The 23,387-nt window shown below is 38.3% G+C and overlaps 2 protein-coding genes across 2 annotated transcripts; both read right to left on the reverse strand.

Annotated features, from left to right (window-relative positions):
• Positions 1-1,846: 1,846 nt before the first annotated feature.
• Positions 1,847-4,281, reverse strand: LOC5578367 (ribonuclease H2 subunit A). The gene is made up of 2 exons (XM_001656888.2): positions 3,919-4,281; positions 1,847-2,683 (listed from the first exon to the last, which is right to left on the reverse strand). The coding sequence occupies exons 1-2, from the start codon at positions 4,136-4,138 to the stop codon at positions 1,896-1,898; spliced, it is 1,008 nt and encodes a 335-aa protein (XP_001656938.1). The 5' UTR covers positions 4,139-4,281; the 3' UTR covers positions 1,847-1,895.
• Positions 4,282-7,803: 3,522 nt separating this feature from the next.
• Positions 7,804-23,301, reverse strand: LOC5578366 (parafibromin). The gene is made up of 5 exons (XM_001656887.2): positions 22,972-23,301; positions 21,768-22,847; positions 8,612-8,675; positions 8,382-8,547; positions 7,804-8,315 (listed from the first exon to the last, which is right to left on the reverse strand). Exons 1-5 carry the CDS (start codon positions 23,100-23,102, stop codon positions 8,137-8,139), a joined length of 1,620 nt encoding a protein of 539 aa, XP_001656937.1. The 5' UTR covers positions 23,103-23,301; the 3' UTR covers positions 7,804-8,136.
• Between the last annotated feature and the right edge of the window lie 86 nt (positions 23,302-23,387).

The following is a 23,387-nucleotide window of genomic DNA, read 5'->3' on the forward strand; positions in this document are numbered from 1 at the left end:
TCAGTTGGGATGGGGAAGGAATGTTAGGGTGTAATGATTGTTGCTTCTAGAGACCGAGAATACCTCTGCATCTCCACAATCACCACGGGAAGGGTGTTTATTAGTGAGGGAGGAAAAGATCTGGGAGTCACCTCTGGTCGGTGATGCGATCCATGGACAAGGGGGAAATATACGACTTATATTTAAAGCTAGTTTTGTATTTTTGTCTCGAGAAATTTTGGAAAAAATACGTCAACATCTATAATGTCGAACAATTCAAAAGACGTTTTTATTAATTACGAAAACTGAAAATTACATGTATATATTTTAAATTATATGAAACAGGAATAATGCCGACACTTGTAGTGACGAACCATACATAGTTTGTTTGAAAATGACATATGAGTATTACTGTGCATTTTGTCTCGATATGGTAGAAGTTTTAAAAAATACGTCAACATTCACAATGTCGAACAATTCAAAAGATAACTTTTAATAATGTCGAAAAGAGAAAAATATATGTATATTGAAATTGTATAAGAAAAAGCATAATGCCGACACTTATAGTGACGAACCATACAAAGTTTGTTTTAATATTACATAAAAATTACGCTTTCAAGAAAAAATGTGTTATCATAAGCATGAAACGAACTCATCAGTTGGTAATCCATTCTCGACTGAACACAAAACTGACACTGACAGCAAAACTTCTTGGCGTCCCGAAAACAAACCGTCTTGCTTGGGCCTTCCCAAATACCTACCCAGCAAGACGCTCCAAAACAGGAAAAAAAAACACATTCTCCGGCGACGAAAACGCGCGAAATTGTAGGCAAAATCTATCGGACGACGCAAAACCGAACTGTCCTGCTTGGGCCTCACGAAGCACTACCCAGCAAGACACTCCAAAACAGGAAAAAAAAACATTCTCCGGCGACGAAAACGCGCGAAATTGTGAGCAAAATCTATCGGACGACGCAAAACCGAACTGTCCTGCTTGGGCTTCACGAAGCACTACCCAGCAAGACGCTCCAAAACAGGAAAAAAAAACACATTCTCCGGCGACGAAAACGCGCGAAATTGTGAGCAAAATCTATCGGACGACGCAAAACCGAACTGTCCTGCTTGGGCTTCACGAAGCACTCATTTTGTGAATGTCGTGTTCTTATGTTAGCACAAACCACACAAATTAATAGTAAGGGCAAAATACTTTGAAATTTATTGTTATACATTTGTTTACAAAGATACCTACTAGAGATGGTCGGGTCTCGGGTTTTCAAACCCGAAACCCGACCCGAACCCGGGTTTGAAAATTTAAAATTTTTCGGGTTCGAGTTCGGGTCGGGTTTGAAGGCTACAAAATTATCGGGTGCGGGTCGGGTTCGGGTTTGAAAAAAGTCGGGTTCTATTAGAATTGTGAACAGAGTAACAACCTGAAAGCGTTTCTATGCATCGGAAACAATGAATTTATTATCTTTTCGAGCTCGGGTTTCTTTTAGAAAACTTTTTCGGGTTTCGGGTCAGGTTCGGGTTTGAACAGCGAAAATTTTTCGGGCTCGGGTTTGCTTTTCAATTATTGTCTCGGGTTCGGGTCGGGTCCGGGTTTGAAGAAATAAAATAAATCGGGTACGGGTTTGAAAAAAGTGAAATCCGACCATCTCTAATACCTACCTATCTTTGAAAATAAATTTTTAGTCATGTAAAATAAACTATTCGCCAATAATTTATGTATTTTAGAGAATTTCTCAAACCTGGATTATTTTTTAAACCCTGGGAAAACCTGGAGATATCAGGGAATTTAATTTCTGCGAATGAGTAGACACCCTGAGACTAGATAAGATGGATTGAAATTTCTAAATACATGTAAGAGTTATGATCAAATTGAATAACCATTATTTAATTACCATTCTTATTTTTCTCTAAATATCAGCCACATGTTCCAAGCATCGCTCCCGGAAGTATTCATGTCGCTTCCGTTGTTCGTTCCGATCGGCAGCAAAATATTTGGACAGTTTTTCGCTCCCGTAGGTAGCTTTCTGCTTCTCCTGTTCTTCGTCCTCGTCGTCGAACTCCATGTCGTAGGCCTTCTTTTCCAAAGCCTTCCCGGCAGTCGACCAGCTGAAGCGAACCAATCGCGGAAAACCAAATACTAGATCATACGTTCCCAGGAAATTTTTCGTAACCGGATCGCCTGGGTAGCCACTTCCGAAGTTGATGCCCGGCTCCAAGCCTTCGCGGAATGACCACACCTTCAGAGCATGATCTCGGCTGACCTTCGCACAGATACTGGCCGCCGAAACGATCGGATAGGTACTATCGGCTTTTTTGGCAACGGTGATCTTAAACTTGGGAAAAATTTGCTTCAACTTGGCTTGATACTTCTCCGGAGGCCCAACCGTATCTACATAAACTTCCGCTATATTAACACCGGCCTCGATGGCTTTGCGTATCAGACCTATGGCCGAATCCATCGATACCTCATTCAGGGACCGTTTCGTGCGGCGCAACATACTCATACAAATGTCGTTGGGAGCGATAACCTCTACGGCCCAGCCGATGCTTTCGACGGCATAATCCTTCTGATTCATTTCGTCAAAGATTACGTCTCTTTTCTCCTCCGTCAGTTGTTTAGAATCGGCAAATCCTAACTTTTTGAGGACTTCCTTTTTGGTGATGGGACAGAACGCGATTCCGTACACCATGGGCCCTAGAAATAAGATGATTTTCATGATTTTTCGTAACTATTTCTAGTTAGCTAAAGTGACCAGAAGTGTCTCTTCATTGGACAGTCTCCCTATCCTATTTGACTAGTTGTCCTGCAATGAAAACTGTCCCCCAAAACGTCCCGCTTTTTAGTCGAATTGACAGTTCGTGACACTTTGACGAACAGAAATTTCTTATCGGTTTCTCCCTGCCAGATGTGAACCATAATTCGATACAGCATCGCAATCAATTATAAAAAATATGCTTAAGCATATATTTCCCTCCATGGGAAACAAATTGTCATCCCTATTACGAGGAGCGTTGATTCATACCTGTGGGGTATTGAAAGCCATACCTACCGCAGTGGTGAAACAAAGATAAAAGCAACGCCAGAACGTATGATTTCACACCATTCGTTTACCTCGCAGATAAATTGTCGTTATAATGTTCTGATCCATAATATGAGTCGATTTGATCATCCCCTGATCCACATCTTTGGGATAGAGAACGTTCGAAATATCTGTATAAATCGACACTTTTTCATGAATAATCGCGAATTTTTAAAATATATCTCCGAAAAAAACAGGTATTTAGCATAATTTTGTTGTGTATAACGCCATCATGATTTTCAATCATGTTATTCTAAAAATGATCCTTAGTTGATTCATAACTGTGGGGTGGCTGTAGCTACATTTAGTTATCTGATAGTTTGATATATTAGAAAATACGTAAACCTTTTACATTTTTTGCTTAGATGAGGTCGAGTAACAAATGTTTAGCTTTAGGAAATCCTGAACAATAGCAAATTACATTGGTGTCTTAAAGTAAACACAAAAATGATTCTGGTCACAACTATATAAATTGCGCTTCAAAAGCACACTGACCTATCTTGCCCCGTCCTACCCTACATGATGGGAGATTGCTGTCATTTTATCGCTATGAGAAATCTGGACAAACATTTCAAAAGGGCACATCGACATTGGTAAACAATGGCTTTGCAAGACGTTGTGGGGCTCAATTCCACTCGATCATACTCACCAATACCACTATCAGGAAGAGCTAACACTAATCTTCTTGATAGTGGTGTTAGTTTGCGTGGGCGGGCCAAAATGGGCTCAACAGCAACGTTTCCGAAAAAAGGCTCAAGACCTCTTGAGCCCTTTTCAAATGTTTGTCCAGAAATGTCCCGTTTTGGAGCAAAACACATCTGGTCACTTTGTAGTAAGCTCTAAATCTTACCCAGAACCGGTCCACGACCCGCCTCATCTACTCCAAGAACGCACGGTTCGTCCTGGCAGATCTGAGGAATTTCCGAGATGTAAGTGAAGTTTTTTGCATTATCCTTGCTGCTAATGTACGGCCCGAGCGATTCTAGGCTGTCGATTTTACACCGCTTGGATTTCGGTTCCTCTTCCTCCAGATTTTTTTCTTGTTTCAACTTAGGGGAAACAGCTGCCATTGTCTAATAATTTTAGTGTTTGTTATCACCGACAAATCCTAGTAAATTCAAAATTTAATGGAAAACGTTTATACAAAGCAAGCAAAACAAACACTCGAAATGAGCGCGCTTTGTCGCGGTCGATTTTCGGCTGGACTTTAAGAATGAACCTACAGATGAACTCAATGAACCTGTTGCATGAAGGGATTCGTCTGTAAAAGTCGAAATCAATGTTACGGACACACGACACTAAATTGCGCAAATTAAGGCATTATTTTCCAGCCGAGCTAGAAATCGATTTTTATTATTGGTGAATTTGCTCTAAGGCAGTGGTCGCCAAACTGCGGCCCACGAAGTGATTTTAAACGTTCAGTTTAGTTCGCCCGCATGATGTCATTGAATGATGATATAGTTTAGGGCAATTAATTACATAATAATTATTATCAGGAATCGAATTTATATATTCTGAATTTTCTCAGCTCCATTTTGTCTCAAACCTCCAAAAAGGAGTAATTAGTCTAAAAGCATACAAATTTCATAACGCTGAAGGGGGTGGGTGGATGTACTCAAGATGTTACTACTGACAAACAGACGTTACACTTGGAACAAATCGCAATCAAAAACATAGCCGCAAGTGGGTAAATGTCAAATGTCGCCTTATGTAAACTCGGTGGTGGTAGTGTGCAAAAGTCAAACTTGAACAAAAGTGATTCGAGCGCCTCGTGTGAGCAGTGAACACACTACCAAATATTAGGAGAATTGAGAGCTATTTGCGTGTGCGATGAAATTTAACTGAATGTAATGTCTGATATCCGTGGTTTAATAAGATTTTTCTTAGTTGACTGACAGCAAAGAAGTTCTTACGAAATGGCACTGTCAAAATTAAGTTTATTTCCAATTTTGGGCTTATTTTCTGGTTCATTGGCTATTATTTTACTAAATCTTGGTCAAAGTTCATAGATTCCTAAGTTTTTTTTTCCAAGTTCAGAGATTCTAGCTTTGTTCTTAAAATCCAGTATTTGAACTCTGCTTACTGGACTGTTTGTTCCCATTAGATCTGAAAATCCTTCACCTCTTGACATTTCTAATTTCATAGGGAATACTTGGAACAAATTTCTTTAAAATCTATCGCCCAGCCAATCCACACCACCGTCATCCGGTGGCCATGCTGCACGAAATAGTGTGCACCGAGACGGGCGTCGGTACCGTACATTGTCGATGACTGAGTTTTCGGGGAAGTTTCGCCATTACCAAGTCGGAGTCAATGATAGCGCCACGACGTTATCGGTTATAGGTATCAGAGAAGTCTATCGAACAAAAAGTGATCGATTTGCGATTTTGTCTGCTGTAGTGATTTCCATGTTCACCGATACTACGAAAGCTGTACCGGAAATAAATGCTACAAAAGGACTTTATTAATAGAGAATACAGTAGACATTGGATAACTGCAACACGTCTTATTTGCTTATTGCATCGACTGATAGATGTCAAAGATACCGTAAAATGGGGTGTTAAGGGATGCAAAAAAAAAATCCACTTAAAATTCGAGCAACTTCTAGTATGCCAATAATTGAACAAAATACAGTCCTACCATTCTCCCGGCGTGTATATCAAAAGCCAATTACAATGAAGACGATCCTATGGCAGTTTTCTGAGATAAGCCTGGTTTGCTACTGACAAGAAAAGGAATCGCCTATCTCGATACGTGGGAAATTTCTGCCCAGAAATGTCCAGAAAATCACATTTTTCTGATCGCAGTACGCAGTTGAGAAGATGTGTAATTTCAAATGGGGATCCCTGTAGGAAAATTCTTGACCCATTCACTCAAGGAATTTCTTTACTTTTCTTGAACGAAACAGCATACTTAGCTATAATCATAAAAATGTGTGATTTTTGACGAAAATGAAAAATGGGGTGTTAAGGAATTTGAGCTTTGTATATAAAACTATATTTTGCCAGCAACAAAAAAATATTATTTTGGTCAACATCGTTAATGTGTCCCTTCAACTGTAAAGGTCTTGTTGAATCTAAAGATGATATTACTTCAATATAATTCAAGTTGGAACTCTTGAAAACGCTAATCATTTTATTTTAACTGCTAAATCTCTCATACCTATTGATTCTATTTTCAAGCAAGCTATCAGTGCATCGCACAATTGTCTTGAAAAGATTTTTATACTTATATGCAGTATTCGTATTCTAGAACAGTGAAGAGCAATCTTGTCAAAAGATGGATAATATCAACAAGCTTCAAGTGTAAATAGGGTAAGTGTACAATTTGCCTTTTAAATAAAGCACCACACCAAATAACGGTTTTGCATATAAGACCCAGTGGCATGACAGGGAAAAATCCTAACGAAAAGTTTCCAATAAAGAGCGGAATCGCTCTATATTATATAACTATATATTTTCCAAAAAAAAAACTCGAAAATAACCTTATACTATAATTGTTTATCTAGGACCTAGGTAATACTTAAAAGAATTTGATGGAATATCGACCGTCTAGACTGATTTTGAGATTTATTGGCGTAATTTATGTCAAACATGTTTAGATGTGCTCGGGTGAAAGCTGTGTAAGTTTGTGCTCCGTTCAAATTAAAATTATGTGAGTTAAGTTAGTATGTCCGAAATTTATTTGTAATTGCAGTGTAATGTTGTTAGCCGTTCAATCAATGTTTGTCCAAACCCACTTGACTTAAAAACAAATCAATGATGTAAGTAGTATTAATTAATGTTTCGGACTTGAGCAGACAAATAGTTTTTTTTTTTTTTTAAATTGTAGTTTGCCCTGAAGATGAGCAAATAAATGCTCGAAACGTCGGCTTTAATCAAAACGATTGTTTATTAATGTAACCCGTGGACCGAAATTACGCCAATACATCTCAAAACCTAAAAGAATTAATAGCTTCAAAACCATTTCAAATAAGATAATCATTCCTATATGCAAACTTTTCTCCAATGTGATGGAACAACTTACGAAAATATTATCATAAAAAACCATATTCACATTAATCAGTTTTTATTTAGATTTTCTTACACAATTTTACCAAATTTTGAAATAAGTCATTTTTGGAGATATTTAGTGACCTACTAAATAGATCCCTAAACTTTACATTGTAGCTCAACTTGACGGAACAACTCAAAATTATATTGAAATATATTACGGCATAAATTTAATGAGTTTAGTTACTTAGAAAAGTTAGAATAGATAATTCCTTAACACCCCACTTATCTTCAAAACGAGACTTTTTTCATAAAAGTTTCTGAAAATTGAAACCCAGACATAATTTTATGAAGTTTTTGTCTGTACTATGATCTCAATTAAATTTCCTTATCTTCTACCTTACTCGCGAATTTTTCTCAAATATATTTCATGGTTTTGTAGATAAATGTATTTAGCCCATAAAATTCGAACGAAAATGTTTTGGAAGGTTTTCAAATTCTAGAAACCACAATACTTCATATTAATCGACAGCTCCTATTACATAATGCAGTTCACAATCCTCTGAACAAATCGAGCATTTCAGATGGCTTATATATCGATTTTCGAGGTTTCTGTGATTTGTCGAACTTGATTGAGAAGTTCAATCCCTTAAAACCCCACGAGTCCTTAACATCCCATTTTACGGTATGTTAAGTTGAAATTAAATTCAGCTGGAATAATCTGCAAATGTTCTGGTCGGATGTATAAATGTTAGAAGTATTTTTATTGATTCTATTTGAAGTAACTTATTCTAGATGACAGCGTTACATGCCTTGTCGATTCTCCTTACTATTTCTCACAGCGTAAGAAATCAATCTAAAACTCTAATGTGGGTGTGCCGCAGCTATTATTTGCAAACCTGCGGATGTTGAGACTGCTGCTTTCATATCTATCTGTGTATTTAGCAGAAAAAAAAATCATGTTTAATCCTTTCCTTTTGTATAACTATTGATTAAACTAGCGAATTACAATTAAATGAAAAACTTTCCGCAAATCAGTTTGCTCTACGTTATAGGTGCCAGCGAATCGACTGATCTTAAAAGCGCAAATCCGGCTTGTACTTGGTCATGTACAAGTCCAGCTTCTCCCAGAACACCATAATGGAAGCCTTGTCCAGATGCCGCTTGGTGCGCGACACGTTCAACACCGTTACGGCCCAGCGGGCGACGTTAGCGTCCAACTTCATCTCATCGTATCGCAAATGGAAAGCCGCAACTAGAAAAAGCAAGAATTGTTTTGCTTTAGACAGTGAGGAGTAAAATAAGAGGGTGAAAGCATTACCTTTCGAAAAGATTTCGACCGGATTGCCGTCCCAAGGCCAACCCTTGAACTGCCAGGCTGGGCCCATCACAAACACTCCGACAACGCGGTTCCAATCTTGGGCGGTCAATTTTGTCGGATTATCGATAACGCGATAGGGCACTGTCATACCAGCGGATTTTTGGCGCTGAAACGTTGAGAAATACTGGTATTAGTTACCGATATAAATTACATCGATGGAAAGCGATTACCTGAATGAGCACCTCGTTTTCTCGAGCGCAGCCTCTGGACTTTTTCTCTTCAGAGGTGACAAACCTGTAAGACAAATATGTTTTTCATCAAAAGATATCGATTATATAACATTCTTCAGAACACCATTCCTTCAAAAATTATTCCACAGAAATCAACCCTCAGTGTGCTATAGTACCCGCTCATGTTCCAGTACCTATTCACACTGATAAAAGCTTAAACAAAGTACGTATCAGCTCAAATCGACATGTTAAAGCATACTGTGGATAATCTTTTATGTACAGTGAAACCTCCATAAGTGATGTTCCATGACTTGATATCGACTCATGGAATCATACTGAAAACACAATTTCATGGTTACTATGATGGTCCCCTCAAAAAGCTCCAAGTTCCAAGTTCCATGACTCGATATTTTCATGAGTCAATGGCAATGAGAATATATACCGAGGTGTGGAAAATACATTTAGTGTGCGTGACATCCGTGTACGGTGCAAAATGTTTCACAACTACAAGCGCGTGAGCTCCCATAAGAAGCCGTGTGAATTAGTGACGTAGTTATTTTTGTTTACGTTTTTTCTCTTCACTAATCCATAGCCATTGCTTCTTCTTCCACACCTTGATATATATTCTCATTGAGTCAATGGTATATAAAGGGACCATCGACTCATAAAAATATCGACGCATGGAGGTTTGACTGTATTTACTCAAGTAACTTTGCAGTGTAAAGAATACTGTTGCACTGAATATTGTATTTAGCGCTTATAAATGTGCTTTATAATTTCGTTCTGCTCCACATCGCTTATTCTTTACTAGAACAAATTCTGTCCTTCCAAAATGAACTCAAATTGAAAACTGACACTACACAAACTCTTTAAAATTTGTATGCAAATTAGTATGAGATATCAATGAATCATAAAATATTTACCCAAATATAAAGAAAGTCGTAGTCTGGAAGCGAAATATGATACGATTTACATCTTCTAACTAACAAGCTATATTAAGTTAATTCTTAAAAATAAATAGGTATTAAAAACCCCCTTTCTAGCGAATAAAATTTTGCTAAGCATCTAATATTGCCGCACCGCCACCGAACCGGATCGCGCCAGTGTGACACGCGACGCGCCTTAACTCGCCGCATTTTGAAATCAGTTTTTAGTGTGGCGCTGCATTCTTACGATTTTTATGAACACAGTGCACTATTCACATATTAGTTGCGATGATCGGGGCCCAAGAACAAATGAATTAAAATCATAAAAAAAAATCAAAAACAAAGGAAGCAATATACGAATTTTTAAGAACCTGCGGATTGTTTCTCATACGCTACGAAAAAGAAATCGCACTAAAATTTGATCATCAATCAAGTAAAAAAAATTTCTGAAATAGAGTCGCGGACCCCAGAGAAGTCGTCCGCGGACCCACCGGTTGGAAACCACTACTGCTGAATTTATAAAAATATCATTTCATATGTGTCAAAAAAATTCAATTTTTTACAAGAGTTCAGCCAATGTTTCTTCTATCGATTCCACTTATCGATAAATTTCTAGGATTTCGTCCAAGATTTCTGTTTAAGGTAGGGAACACGAACAATTATTTCTCTAGCTAAGCGTCAACTGATATCCTATAGTATTCCTCCAGAATGTTAGAATAATGTTTTTAAAGATCTCAACCAAGAATTTCTCTATGGATGCCTTCAGAAATTACTTCAGAGATTCCTATAGGATTGTATACAATGATTTCTTCATGAAACCTTGCAGAAATATTTTAAAAATTTTTTTGCTCAAATAATTTATCCAAGATTTCTTTCACGTTAGTCGTGAAATACGGAGACGCATCATCAGCGGAAGGGCTTCATAAGAAGCTGCGATCGGGAAAGGTTCACCCCCGCACCAAATGCACCATGTACAAAACGCTAATAAGACCGGTGGTTCTCTAGGGACATGAAGCATGGACCATGCTGGAAGGGGACCTGCAAGCACTTGGAGTGTTTCAACGAAGGCTGGTTAGGGCCATCTTTGGCGGTGTACAGGAGAACGGCGTGTGGCGGCGGAGAATGAACCACGAGCTCGGTAGGCTCTACGGCAAAACCAGTATCCAGAAGGTGGCGAAAGCCGGTATGGTACATTGGGCAGGGCAAGTTGCAACACTACCGGACAAAAATCCTACATAGATGGTGTTCGCGTCGAATCCGGTCGGTACAAGGAGACGGGGAGCACAGCGAGCAAGGTGGCTTGATCAGGTACAAGATTTGGACAGCGTGGACCAAAATCGAAGTTGGAGGGGCACAGCCATGGACCGAGTGAATTGGCGTAACATCCTTAACAAGGTTTTATGAAGTTAATTGATGTAAAACCAAGTAAATAAAATAAATACCGTCAAACAGGGTAACTTGCAACAATTTTCAACTTCAAAGCCATATGGATGAAAAATTTGAGGATTCAGATAAGACAAAAACCATATAATACCCAAATCGCCACGTAAAGAAAAGAAATCAGTAACAGGCTACTACACTCTTAGAAAACTAATTATTATTGATTGAATTATGAGTATTGCATCAATTCGATTTAAAATTCCATTGGCATAACATAGGGTGTCCAGACGGTGAAATTTCAGTATATCATAAGTCTTGACAGTTGCGTCGAAGTAAAAATTTCAAGAGCACACATTTTGAGGTTTGGCTTCGATGCATCTTCACCTTAAAACGTTTTAATGCAACTTTTCTACAAATACAATGGTATTTTAGGTTATGGGGTTCTGCACAAAAATCATTCTCTCTCTTTCTCACTTACATAAAATTGGTAAACAACAAGGCCAGTAAACGTCAAAACCTAATACAAAATCAAAACAGTGCAGAGGCCTATTATAATACTTCACATAACTTATTTTTTCATGCATAGTTAAATCAAAGCGATGTATCGCATATTGATATGTAGGCTTAAAAATGGTCTCGGCTGGTGTTTTGACACAACTTTCATCATATTTCATGCAGAAAGTTCCCCAGGTAATCATTAAGCACTGTTATAAGCGATATGTGGGCCGCTTAGCGGATTTTCAGTGCCAACTGGCTTCATATAACAGTTGCAAGTGCTTTCAGGCACTGTGACCTTCGGGCGCTGAAACAAGCCGTATATGGGTATTAAAGGCTATGCCACGGTGCTTGTAAGCCCTGTGCCTGCAAGCAGCATACAACGGCTGTCATGCTGTTAAGAGGCTGGTGTACATGACGTTTATGCCACCCGAATCAAATTTGGCATCGTTTAAAACAAATCAAGAACGGTGATGCAATTTGTCAAGATGACAAAATTTGAGAAGGTATTGATTAGCAGCTGAAATGTTACTAGGAATGATTTTGAAAAATACGTGTCTTGTGTGGTGCCGTAATCCTGATCGTAATCTAGATGGTCTCCAAATCTACGGGACTCCTGCTTAGTGATTACGTGGACCCATTGCAATGAACGAAAAAGTCTGCAATCAGGATTGCGACACCTGGAAACATGCATTAATTTTTAATGCTCTAAGGGTTTCTCCACTATCGATAGCTGCATTTATTTTTTTTCTTTGATTTTCGGCAAAATGTAGCATTGCAGTTGTTCATGTTAAATTCCATCCAATTCATGCCTTCACCCAGCATCCATAATGTCTCGCTTTATATACGATGCTGAACAAGATAAATAAAAAAAGAATCGATGGAGCTAATGGGAATGTGATCGGAATCATCCAATATGTAGAAGGAAATGAAAGAACGTTAGTTCAAACCGCAGTCATTCAACAAAAAAAAAAAACCGGCTCAGATGAGCCAGAAAAAGCTAGAAAAGTACAAGAGATAAACAAACTTTTTTTTTCCTTTTTTTCGCACGGGCTATAAAATTATTGACATTTCTCACTTCAGAGGCTCGGAACGAGTAGGCCGTTAATCAGTCAAATAATAGCGTTAGCGTTAGCGTTAGCGTAGTTACGGTATACTTCGTAGATTGGATACTAGCAACATTCATGTTTCTTTTTAATAATCTCATCCTGACTACTTTCAAGAACAAGGCAGGGGAGTATACCTTGTTCAAATCATAAACAAGAATACTAAAAGCATGAATATCGCTATTCCCGGCCACGCCCATCTTTACCGTAACTTGGGATAGGGGAAGGAAATGTTGATGTAGCACTTACTTAATGAGAGGCCACCGACTCAGCGACACCCTCATAAGTGCTACGGAGTTGGAGGTTGGGGAAGGTATATTGTCAGGATTCGCCTAGAAAGCTGGCGATAGACAATAAATATTTGTTGTTTAAGCGTTTTCAAGTTAATCTTTTGAATGCCGGCAATCAAAAGAGAAAACAATAGCTTATTTATAGTATAAATAGTATTTCGCGAAATGCTTGTCGGTTGTGCAGTAATATTTTTGCTCAATAACCAGTAAAAAGCAAAACCGATCCCTCCAGGGTCATCGGATTGTATAAAATAACGAAACGCGTAAAAAAAAATCACGCCTATTGAAAAACTGTACTGGGTGGTACTGTATTTTTAGATAATCGAAAAACGAAAGGAAGCGCGTTCGAACTAAACACTCTAGGATAACACAGTCGGTTTTTCTGCTCAAAATTATACGAAAAGCAGAATCGATCCCTCCAGGGTCATCGAACGGTTAAAAAGCATCCACAACCGATTGTTAGTTGCGTAACACCCGCCCGGACAGAATGCGCAATCTGAACATAATTATCAAACTCCGAAAACAACATTTTCCGTTCAAGAAACGATCAGAAGTTCCACGACGCGGACAAAAACGATCCGGAAGGCTCACAAAAGAAAAAGTATCATACTGGAACAAACTCACCGGATTGATTCTCTAAAATTATGTGCTGCCTGTCACTTCCGGATGGTTCGGTGAACTTAGGGCAGCCAAAAACCAACAGTACTGAGGACACAAATCAAACAAATCACTTTTTCATTTTTCACTTTTCACAATTCCATTTCTGAATGTAAAAACTGTCCTGCTTGGGCTTCACGAAGCACTACCCAGCAAGACGCTCCAAAACAGGAAAAAAAAAAAATCTCCGGCGACGAAAACATGCGCGAAACCGTGAGTTAAATCTATCGGACGACGCAAAACCGAACTGTCCTGCTTGGGCTTCACGAAGCACTCAGGCCGTTAATCAGTCAAATAATTCGCCAAAAGTGGCTTTTGAGCGGCCCTTAATCACGATATCCAGGTTTTTAAAAGCGATAATGGCTGCCGCAAACAGGCTCGTTTTTTGGTAGGGACATGTCGAATTGACGTTTGGCTTGCGTCGTTTTCTATTGAACGGACCCAAGCTAAACGTCAAATCGGAATGTCCCTACCAGAAAGCGAGCCTGTTTGCGGCAGCCATTAGCGCTCGTAAAAAGCTGGATAGTTCTTATTAGGCCCTTAAATCGACTATAGAACTGACTTGGTGCTGATTTTTACTACGGCTTATTGGTTACCTACTTACTTACTCTATAGATTTTAGTGACTCAAAACAATTTTGAAACACGTGATAACGTCTGCTTGTTTATTATTTTCGTTACTTGAAAAATTACTCGAGAATTGCTTGGAAGAACTACAGGAGTAATTTGTGGATGATGTGTTGGAGAAATTCTTAGATAAATTTTGCTTTGGAGAACTTAATGATGAATCCTTGAGCAACGAGTTTATTAATGAATTCCCGGCAGAGTTCTTAATAGATTTCCTGGAAGGATTTCGGAGCAACTCCTAAGATAAATCGTAGATGATTTCATGAACATATGAAATATGAATTACTATGAAATAATTGCAAAATCGGCGTTAGAACTTCTTGAGGAATTCTTATAGGGGATCAGGATCTGTAGGAATCTTTGGAAGATCTAGTAGAGTAACAACTGAAAAAAATCGATGATGGAAAAATAAAAAAGAAAACAATTCACTGTAAAGAGAAGAAAAATAGCGACTTAAGACACCATTTTGGTTAAGACAGAGAGTTTTTAGATTCTTTAATATAGAAACTATGTCTTTGGAAAAAAAACTGCTCGCAAGCCCTGGTTGTGCCTAACACACTAAATAACCTTTATGCAGAATGGGTAATGCCATATGGGTCCCCTTGGAACATTTTGCCCATATTTTTAACCTTTACAGTACTGGGCGCCGATATCAATGTATTAAAATTCTGTAACTTCGTCATAGTTCGATTGATTTTGGTGAAATTTGTAGATAAAATCACAAATGAGCAATATTTTTGCATTGGGGTGTACCTTGCGTTGCTCATTTTGGAAATTTTGAGGAAAATGAAAAAAAAAACTTATCAACGTCTCCAACACCTGTTTCTGTGGTGACAGGCTCCGATAGTCAGTGTGTCCATTCAAGAACAGTTTTCTTTTTCCCGGTTTCCTAAAAAATTGTGAACGGACAACATCATGCCTCAACGTCTTGATATTTTCCAGATTAAAGGAAATTTTTATTTTTGATTTGGAGTATTTGATAAATTCGATTAGTATTCATTGTAGGTAGCCCATGGTTTCGTGCAGCTTCCAATATGGCATCGAAAGACATTTTATCAACGAGGCATGCTTGCCAAATAAACACCACGGATGTGATGATCGATAGTGCGTTTCAGACATTTCTGAAGATCAGACTGATTGGTCTAAAACTATTAGCTTCTTCATACGACGCACGTCCTCCTTTCGGGATACATTTTACAGTAATATCACGCCAGGATCTGGGAATATACCCGGTGGCAAAAATGCTTACAAATAGCTTTGCTGCTGGAGCAGAACAGGATAAATCCCATCTGATCCTGTAGATTTGGAAGGAGCAAAACTAGTGAGTGCCCATTGCATCGATTCAGTAGTTACGATACTGCGAGCCGAAGCCAGAGACTCATAACTACATGAAAAGACATTTGGTTCATCCCTGATGCCATTGCCACCAGAGGCGTCCCGTGAGGAATTTGATTACCTGTGCACTGACTCGCACAAACCGTTTATTTTGAATTATGAATACGAATTTTTCAATTGATTTTTTTAAATGTATTTCAGCTTAAAATATAATTTCTTATTATTAACACCTTAAAATGTAATTTCCAATACTGTATGCAATCTTGAAGTGTCTGGAAGCTATTATATTTGTTGCTTATTGGACGTATTTTTTGTTTGTTTTCTTCGTTTCAATCACTAGTTGTAAGTTTTAAGAATTTTGGATGATTCCAATATACAATGTTTAGGGAAAAGGAAAATTCTCAAAATTTCGCTGATACCAAGGCGATGAAAGAAAAATTTTGCGTGTTAATCGCGGTCCCATAGTTTGATAATATTTGACATAAAAATGTATATTTACAGTAAAAATGACCTTTATATGCATAAATTTCAATCATTTTTCGTATTTTACGAACTGAGATAATAAGTTTAATATCATATTATCAAATTTAAAGCAAGAAGAAAGACGTTTAACTTGAAACTAAACGGTTAGCAATTTTTTTGATATGAAACTCGGCTTACAAATAAATAAACCATTCTTATGAGCAAAAATCTGAACTTTTCTGAGATTATCATATAAACCTTCAGAATTCAACTATTTACGCGTTATTTTCCAAGTTTCGCGATGAAGGATAAATTCCGTGGATTTCGTGGCTTTCGCGAAATTCCGAATCTCCATTATTCCTAACGTTGTTATTCTATATAATAATTCTTATTATTTACAGCTTGTCAATTGTATCACGATATCTTAGCTTTTTGACGATGTCCAGCGCTGGTACATCTCTTTGTATACTTTTGTGGATACATCAAAGCTTTCAAGTGAAATGATGACTGACTGTTGAACGCTGAAACCCACTTTACGCCCACCGCAATTTATCAGTTGTCGGTCTGTTGAGCAAGAAAAACTATATTCACACATAGTTTATAAATCAATTCAAAGCCACATGAATTTTGTGTATTTAATAAGATAAAACATAAACAATTTGGCCAATATGTTTATAACATCTAGTATTACTATCGCGCGACACCTGGAAGCTCCATGCAACATACATACACACAAAGCATGTATGGCGTTGACGCTTTCTCTTCCAACAGCAGAAGTCGTGACGCCAGTTGCGCGCGCTTTCTCAATTCTTGCAAACTAATGCGAGCGTCATGGGCAATTTCTCTCTCGGGTGCACAAATTGGAGTGAACCAAATTTTACCTTACAACGCCACTGTTGCTCTAGAAATGCCAATACAAATGCACAATCCTGCTGTGTCCATACACGCTATTTTCGTGCACAAGAAAGAGTGCACGGCAGAAATGAACATTCTCTGCAATACGATGGAGACGCATGGCAGTTTGTCTTGTTTGCTTGGCTGTTTTCGCTTGCTGGTTGAGCAAGACCATGGGGGGGAGAATCAAACGGTTTGTTCACTGAGGGCGATGGACCAGTTGAAGGTGAAGAAATCAAACAACATTTTCAAGCAACTACACATTATGAATGTTGGAAGTATTGAGAATTATAATATATATATTTAATTTGTTAGTTTGAAATCTTTGACTGTGCAGTGCACCAAGTGCACCTTATGACGAGACGCCACTGATTGCCACACATCCGGGGAAATGTATATTGAATAAACATTCTAAAACTGCTTCATCAGAAGAAGTAAAGTCACAATTAGGTAGGCGAATTTCGTTCACTTGGAAATCCTTAGATTTTGCAATGATTTTGTTCAGCCGACTAACTTCACTCAAACTGGAAACATTTGTACAAAGGTTTTTCCAGGCAGAATCGTTGAGCAGAACGAAGAGCATTCTTGTAAGTCTTGCGAGCCAACTTGAACGACTCTGATTCAGCTGAACGACGTCTGTTTCAACTAATTCTACATTGTTTCCTGAGCCTAGATCGGAATTCCACCAATTCCAATGGGGTCCCTTTTGTAGTCTTCATATACCGTATTTTTCAATTGAAGGAGAATATCCATGAAATCAGGTCGCAACCAATTCAGTGTAGAGTTCCCAGTTTGTTGACCGGGGATTCCTAAAACGCAAAGTCTGCGCAGTTACATTTGAATGTTCAAAGAAGATGTAGCGATGATCAGATAATGATTCCTCATCTGATACATGCCAATTCGTCACTTCGTGACTGATTCTATTCGAGTAGAGCGTTATGTCTAATACTTCTTCTCTAGTAGATACCATGAAGGTAGGGCGATTGCCTATGTCAACTCTCTAATACCCAAATTTTTATTTTCGTTCTAAATAACAGGGTGGCCACCGAACCGGGAAAAACGGGAAAAGCGGGAAAAAGACGGGAATTTGAATCCACCGGGAAAAAGACGGGAAAACCCGGGAATTTGAGAAGATCACCAGGGAAATCGTTTTGAATGAACATCTTCAAGCTGTCTTCAAACCAACCTCCAAAATAAGTTATAGAAAGTAGTTATGTTTAATGATATTGCCATGAGGCATCCGTAATTTTGAACAAATATCTTTCAAACATTAGTGATTTAATTTCTACATATTTCTTAAAAAATGTTTCACTCTTTTGCTTGCAATGTTTCATTTTTTTTTAAATTTTTGGTCTTGTACTGTCAGGGCTAATGTTTTTTCAACTTTTCTCTAACTTTTTGTACTCGACTTTTTGAATCGAAGTTTAATTACTTATTACAAATTGGTTTAGCACTCTTCTGTAATTGCTGAATACCACAACTTGAGTGAGCTCTAAGTAAGTGTTTCTATATGTGTTGTTTCATCCATACCATGAACTTATTTGCTTTAGAGAACTCTTTATTTTTATAAAGAAAATTCAAAGGATTAAGAATTGAAATAATTTCAATGACGGTAAAGAACTACTTGGGCATCTTGATGATATACTTAGGCACCTGGAGCTTTTGTCGACCAAATTATCTGAAATTCAGCACTAAGATGCACTTAAGATGATTATACACCAAAGCCAAACCTTGAAATTTCAAGAGAACGAGTCTAGAGAACCAAACAGAGCTCTAAGCTGAAATTTTGATCGTTTTATGATCACCAGAATACAACCAATCCATCAAATTTTCAAGGCGAACGGTTTTCAGGTTCTTTAGATCTTGAAACTTGAACATGAAAATTCTAAGCTTGGCTTAAATGTTATATTGTAGGTACATATGGTTATAGCATTCAAATTAAATTGGGTCCTAAAATTTTTAATGAAATCTTGTTTTTATATAATAACACGAAAAAGCATGTTACTGTAACTACTTTAGCATTTTTTCCCGCTCAAATAATGGCTATATCATGTTTAAACTTTAATTTAGAAATTTAGTTCATAAATGAACCTTGACACTTTTGATCATGTTTGACGTTCGCTTAGTCGACAAAAACACCACAGGGGTTTTAGTTCGACCACTGGGGTTGTTCCTATCTGACATTTCGTAAGGGACACGGAAAACAAAATACACCCAAAATTTGAGTTTAAGCCAAAGGATGTGACAAAACCTAAAAAAAAAAAATTTTGGGCTTAAACCAACGGAAAACATTAGAAAATTGAGTAAACATGTGTTTTTGGCCTAAACTTAAGCGTTCGGCACTAAAATTGGGACAGGGCTTTAGGACCCTATTCAATTTAATTTAATGTCGTGTAGGATCTGTTTTATTAGCGCAATTAACAATCTCTTTCCTATGATATAAAGCTCCAGAGCTCCATTGATTTTTGACAAACGGGAGACAAATCGATTCAGATGAATACTATACTATGCCATAGTTTTCAGAATAACATTCTATATAGATTAGAACAATCTAAATCAAATTACTATGGAAAAACAACTAAAAAAAATTAAACCGATTTAAAAAAATGTTGCGGTGGTTTCCATACAAACGATTTAGGAAAAGTCAATTAAAGTCTTTGGAAAGAATGGGTCAAAAACCGGGAAAATTTTGCAAAATATACCGGGAAAACCGGGAAAAAAGCGGGAATTTCAAAATCGAAATTGGGTGGCCACCCTGTAAATATAATTTTTAGTTATCTAAAATCGCTCTAAACACGTTTTGGACAATAAATTATTTTAATTCGCTAATCTATGAATTTTGGTTTTTGATTTTTATAATTTTTATTTTTGAACATTTCTATCCTTTTTCATTTTTTCTTGAAGCCTCTTCTAGTTACGGATTTTTGGCAATAATAAAAAATCAAGTTTTTACAGTGCTTTTAAAAATATTAAATTTTTATTTTTTTCTAGTATTTTTATTATTTTCGGAAAAACAGGCTTGAAAGTATTTTAATACCCCCAAGCTTTCCTTCTATGGTAGGTTTATCGTAGAAAAATGTAAAATGTACGATTTAGTATATTACACGTTAAATGAACGCCAGGCATTTGTAGGTTATATAAGAATACAATTTTTCAAACAATTTTAAAAAATACAAAAAAGTTTCAAAAGTCATAAAAAACTTTTCTTATATGCGTGTTATGAGTCAAGGTTTAAGCCAAAAATAAAATCATTTTGATTTCCGAGCTACGAAAATATACACAAAAGTCCAAAGTGTACCCCGTCTAAAGGCGGGGTTGGGTATTAGAGAGTTAAGTAATCCAAGATCTGTTTATCATGTGGTAAATATACCAAACAATAGACGTATTTCCTATTGAGGTCACTAACAGAAACATCGATTGTGACAGCACATACATCTCTTGTAGTTAACTCAGAAATGAGTGCAGCAACGATTGCATTAATAACGAGCACACATGCGCGGGGCATGGAGCCGGAGTTTGCCATTTCAAGTTTGCTGAAAGTAGCAAAAACTGGGTCCAGGTTAGATAGAGATTCCCCTTACGAAAGTAAGGATCTTGAACTAGCGCAACTTGGGCTGTACCATTTCGCATGAGTCTACAAAGATTGATCGTTGCTTTTATGCTGAAGATTGATCTGATCTTTCCTAACCATAGGCACTACCCAAACTAGGCAGGAATTAGCTTTTTGCAATCTCAGCACGAAAAAGACCAGCAGCGAAAAAACCAGATCGGTATCTATTGAGATCTAAGCTGCTCGGGAAAAGAAGGTTAATATTGATGATTAACTCCTGACGTGCCCAAGCCGATATATCGCCTCAAATATTTGCTGTTTCTCGTAGAAAGCTGACACATATTCTAAAAATCATCTTGTAAGGAATCCATCACATAATTTGCAAAGAATCTCGTTAAGAGCTAAACAATAATCTGCCTAAGTATATTCGAGATCTTGTCATTGATTAATCAATGATTTCACAAGAAATTTATATGGAATGATTGGAAGAATTCACTGCAAATCTATAGAAATCCACAAAAAAAATCGCTTAATGTGCCTCATAAGGGCTTTGTCATAGATCCAGGACTAATCAAACTAGTAATTCAGACATCAGCATCAGCATCATCAGTAACTGCAGCAATCTGCCAACCGAATTTTCAATGATTCGGTTCCGAATTTTAGTAGGAAACCATGCAGAACTTCCAAGAAATTTGTTAATGGGTCAGCTTTCCGCCACGAGTCTACTTAGAATTTTAAGAAAAATCAGCCTAGGATCTTGTATACACTGCCATTCTACTAATTACCTTTTTGATGATCTTTCAAGTAACTGGTTAATTATCGCCTTGATTCCCGTTAAGATCTCATGCAAAAATTGCTATGAATCTTAATGAAAATCTATCAAGTGTCAAGAAAAAAATAGACATGTAATCGTTTAAAAACATGAATTTAGGTTACAGTGGGGGACGAAAATCCCCACCGACTAGTAGGCGTGTTGTATGAAGCGAATAATCATAGCTGTAGCAGTAGACGATAAACAATAGAAATATTAGTAAAAGAACGCTAATGGCGCTGTTCTCACAAAATTGAATTAGTTTATTATCACCTTTAACTGTATCTTTTCATCGTTTTTTCGATGCCATGTTGTGGATGATTTTAAAATTTATTTGACACTTTGAGGACCGGTACACAAGCTGTCAGCGCGTGGCAAACTAGATGTTGGTAACACGAACAGTAGCGACATTAGCATTCTTAGGTTAATGCTTCTACTCGATAAACAGACTCTCATGATGTATTGCGGATCATGATTGTTACAGAAAGCGATAAGTGAGAGATACTCGCAATTTTCTCAGAATTCAACTGGAATGGTACACTCTGCGAAATGAGATTCAAGGGAGTTGAATTCTGGGGTTTCTTATAGAATCAAATACATCAGCACAACTTTTAATCTACTCACTTCAGATCCTGCAGGATATCTCTGGCGTTGTACATCGTGATCAGACTGGTCGTGGCCGCCGGGATGATAATAATCGGTGTTTTACTTTGCCGCTTGTTGTTGCTACTGCTTTGGGATATCATGCGAGCCTGGGCACTCGGAACCATATCCTTGGGCCGGCCGGGTGGAAGATTCGCCGATATAGGATTGTTGTTGTTGTTATTCTGTGGCTGACCTTTCTTCTGCGCTCCGGAGCCCTCCGTCACCGATTTCAGAGACATGCCGTGATAGGTACCCATGGTATCGATCTTGAATCCTTCAGTTTCCTCCTTTTGACGATTGAAACGTTCCTGATCGTAACGGTTATATTGAGCTGGTTGAGGCTGGGGACGAATTACACGTGGCGGTTCTGGTAATTTTATGGCCGGAGCTTGGGGTCGACCTCGACCTTCTTCGCGATTTTTAATGCCCTGCAGAATGGCGAGGATATTTTTTGCGAAGATTTTACCATTACTCTGCAGGATTGTGGTTCGAGTACGCCATTGGCGTTCCCTACTGATGATATCCTTCGTGGAATCGACATCAAAGTCAAGAATTGCCCTCAAATCCGGCCCAACGCCCATCGTGTCATCGTTATCCGTTCGTTTGATCGTAACTTTTTTGTTAGCTAAACGTTTCGCTTTGATAGCGGCAATCTTTTCCACGGACATCGTCTCCGAGAGGGACTTGATGTTGTCAATGTTGACCGAAGCTTCCTTCTTATTGACATCGAGACGGGCTGCAAGCTGCTCTTTGACTTTCTGCACCTGTGTATCTTCATAGCGGGCCTTCTTGGCGAGCGTCTCCAACGAATCCGATTCGGCCGGTCTCTTGATCTGGGTCGGAATCTCAAGCGGAGCGCTTTTATCGATACTGGCACAGGTATTCGTTTCGCCATTGAGATACTGCAGCAGTTCCTTACGATCCGGACGATTTACGGCAGGAATATCTTCCGCAGCAGCCTGTCGAACGTAAACCGAGTGCTGGAGTGCTACATTTTTCAGGATATACAGCAAACATTCCAGGGTGTAGTATTCCTTGGGAGCCCCCTTTTTGCCGGATCTGCGGAATGACAAAAAGTAAGACGCAGTAGGAAATAGTGATCGTGAAAAGATGACCATTTGAAAGCTTGGTCCACCCAATCACGAAACATTCCACCCACACTGGCCAACAAGTCCCCACTTACCCATATTTCAGATAGTTAGTCTTCACGTTCTTCGGCCAGGAAAATTCGCCAAAGATGATCTGGCCATCGCGTTCGATGATTTCCTTCTTGTTGATGTTGTACTGCCGCAGCAAACTCAGGGGATCGGCCATTGTGATGCGAACGACGACGGGGCACGGCTAATGCGGACAGCGGAAGCAGCACGTAAAACCGTCCAAAACGATGGATTTCGCTGGGGAAAAACACTTTTTTCTACGCGATGCACGAAATGCTTTTTCAGTAGCACTCGCAAAACCAAACACGAAAACACATCACACAAAACTGGATCGGGAAAGGCGACGAACGCCGATGACACTGACAGGCGAGAAAACTGTCAAACGGTTACACACTAAAATTAAATTTCATGGTCAGTGGCTGCGTACCAGATATGAAATTTT

This window comes from Aedes aegypti, chromosome 2 (assembly GCF_002204515.2).
Source record: "Aedes aegypti strain LVP_AGWG chromosome 2, AaegL5.0 Primary Assembly, whole genome shotgun sequence".
In the NCBI taxonomy this organism is placed as follows: Eukaryota; Metazoa; Arthropoda; class Insecta; order Diptera; family Culicidae; genus Aedes; species Aedes aegypti.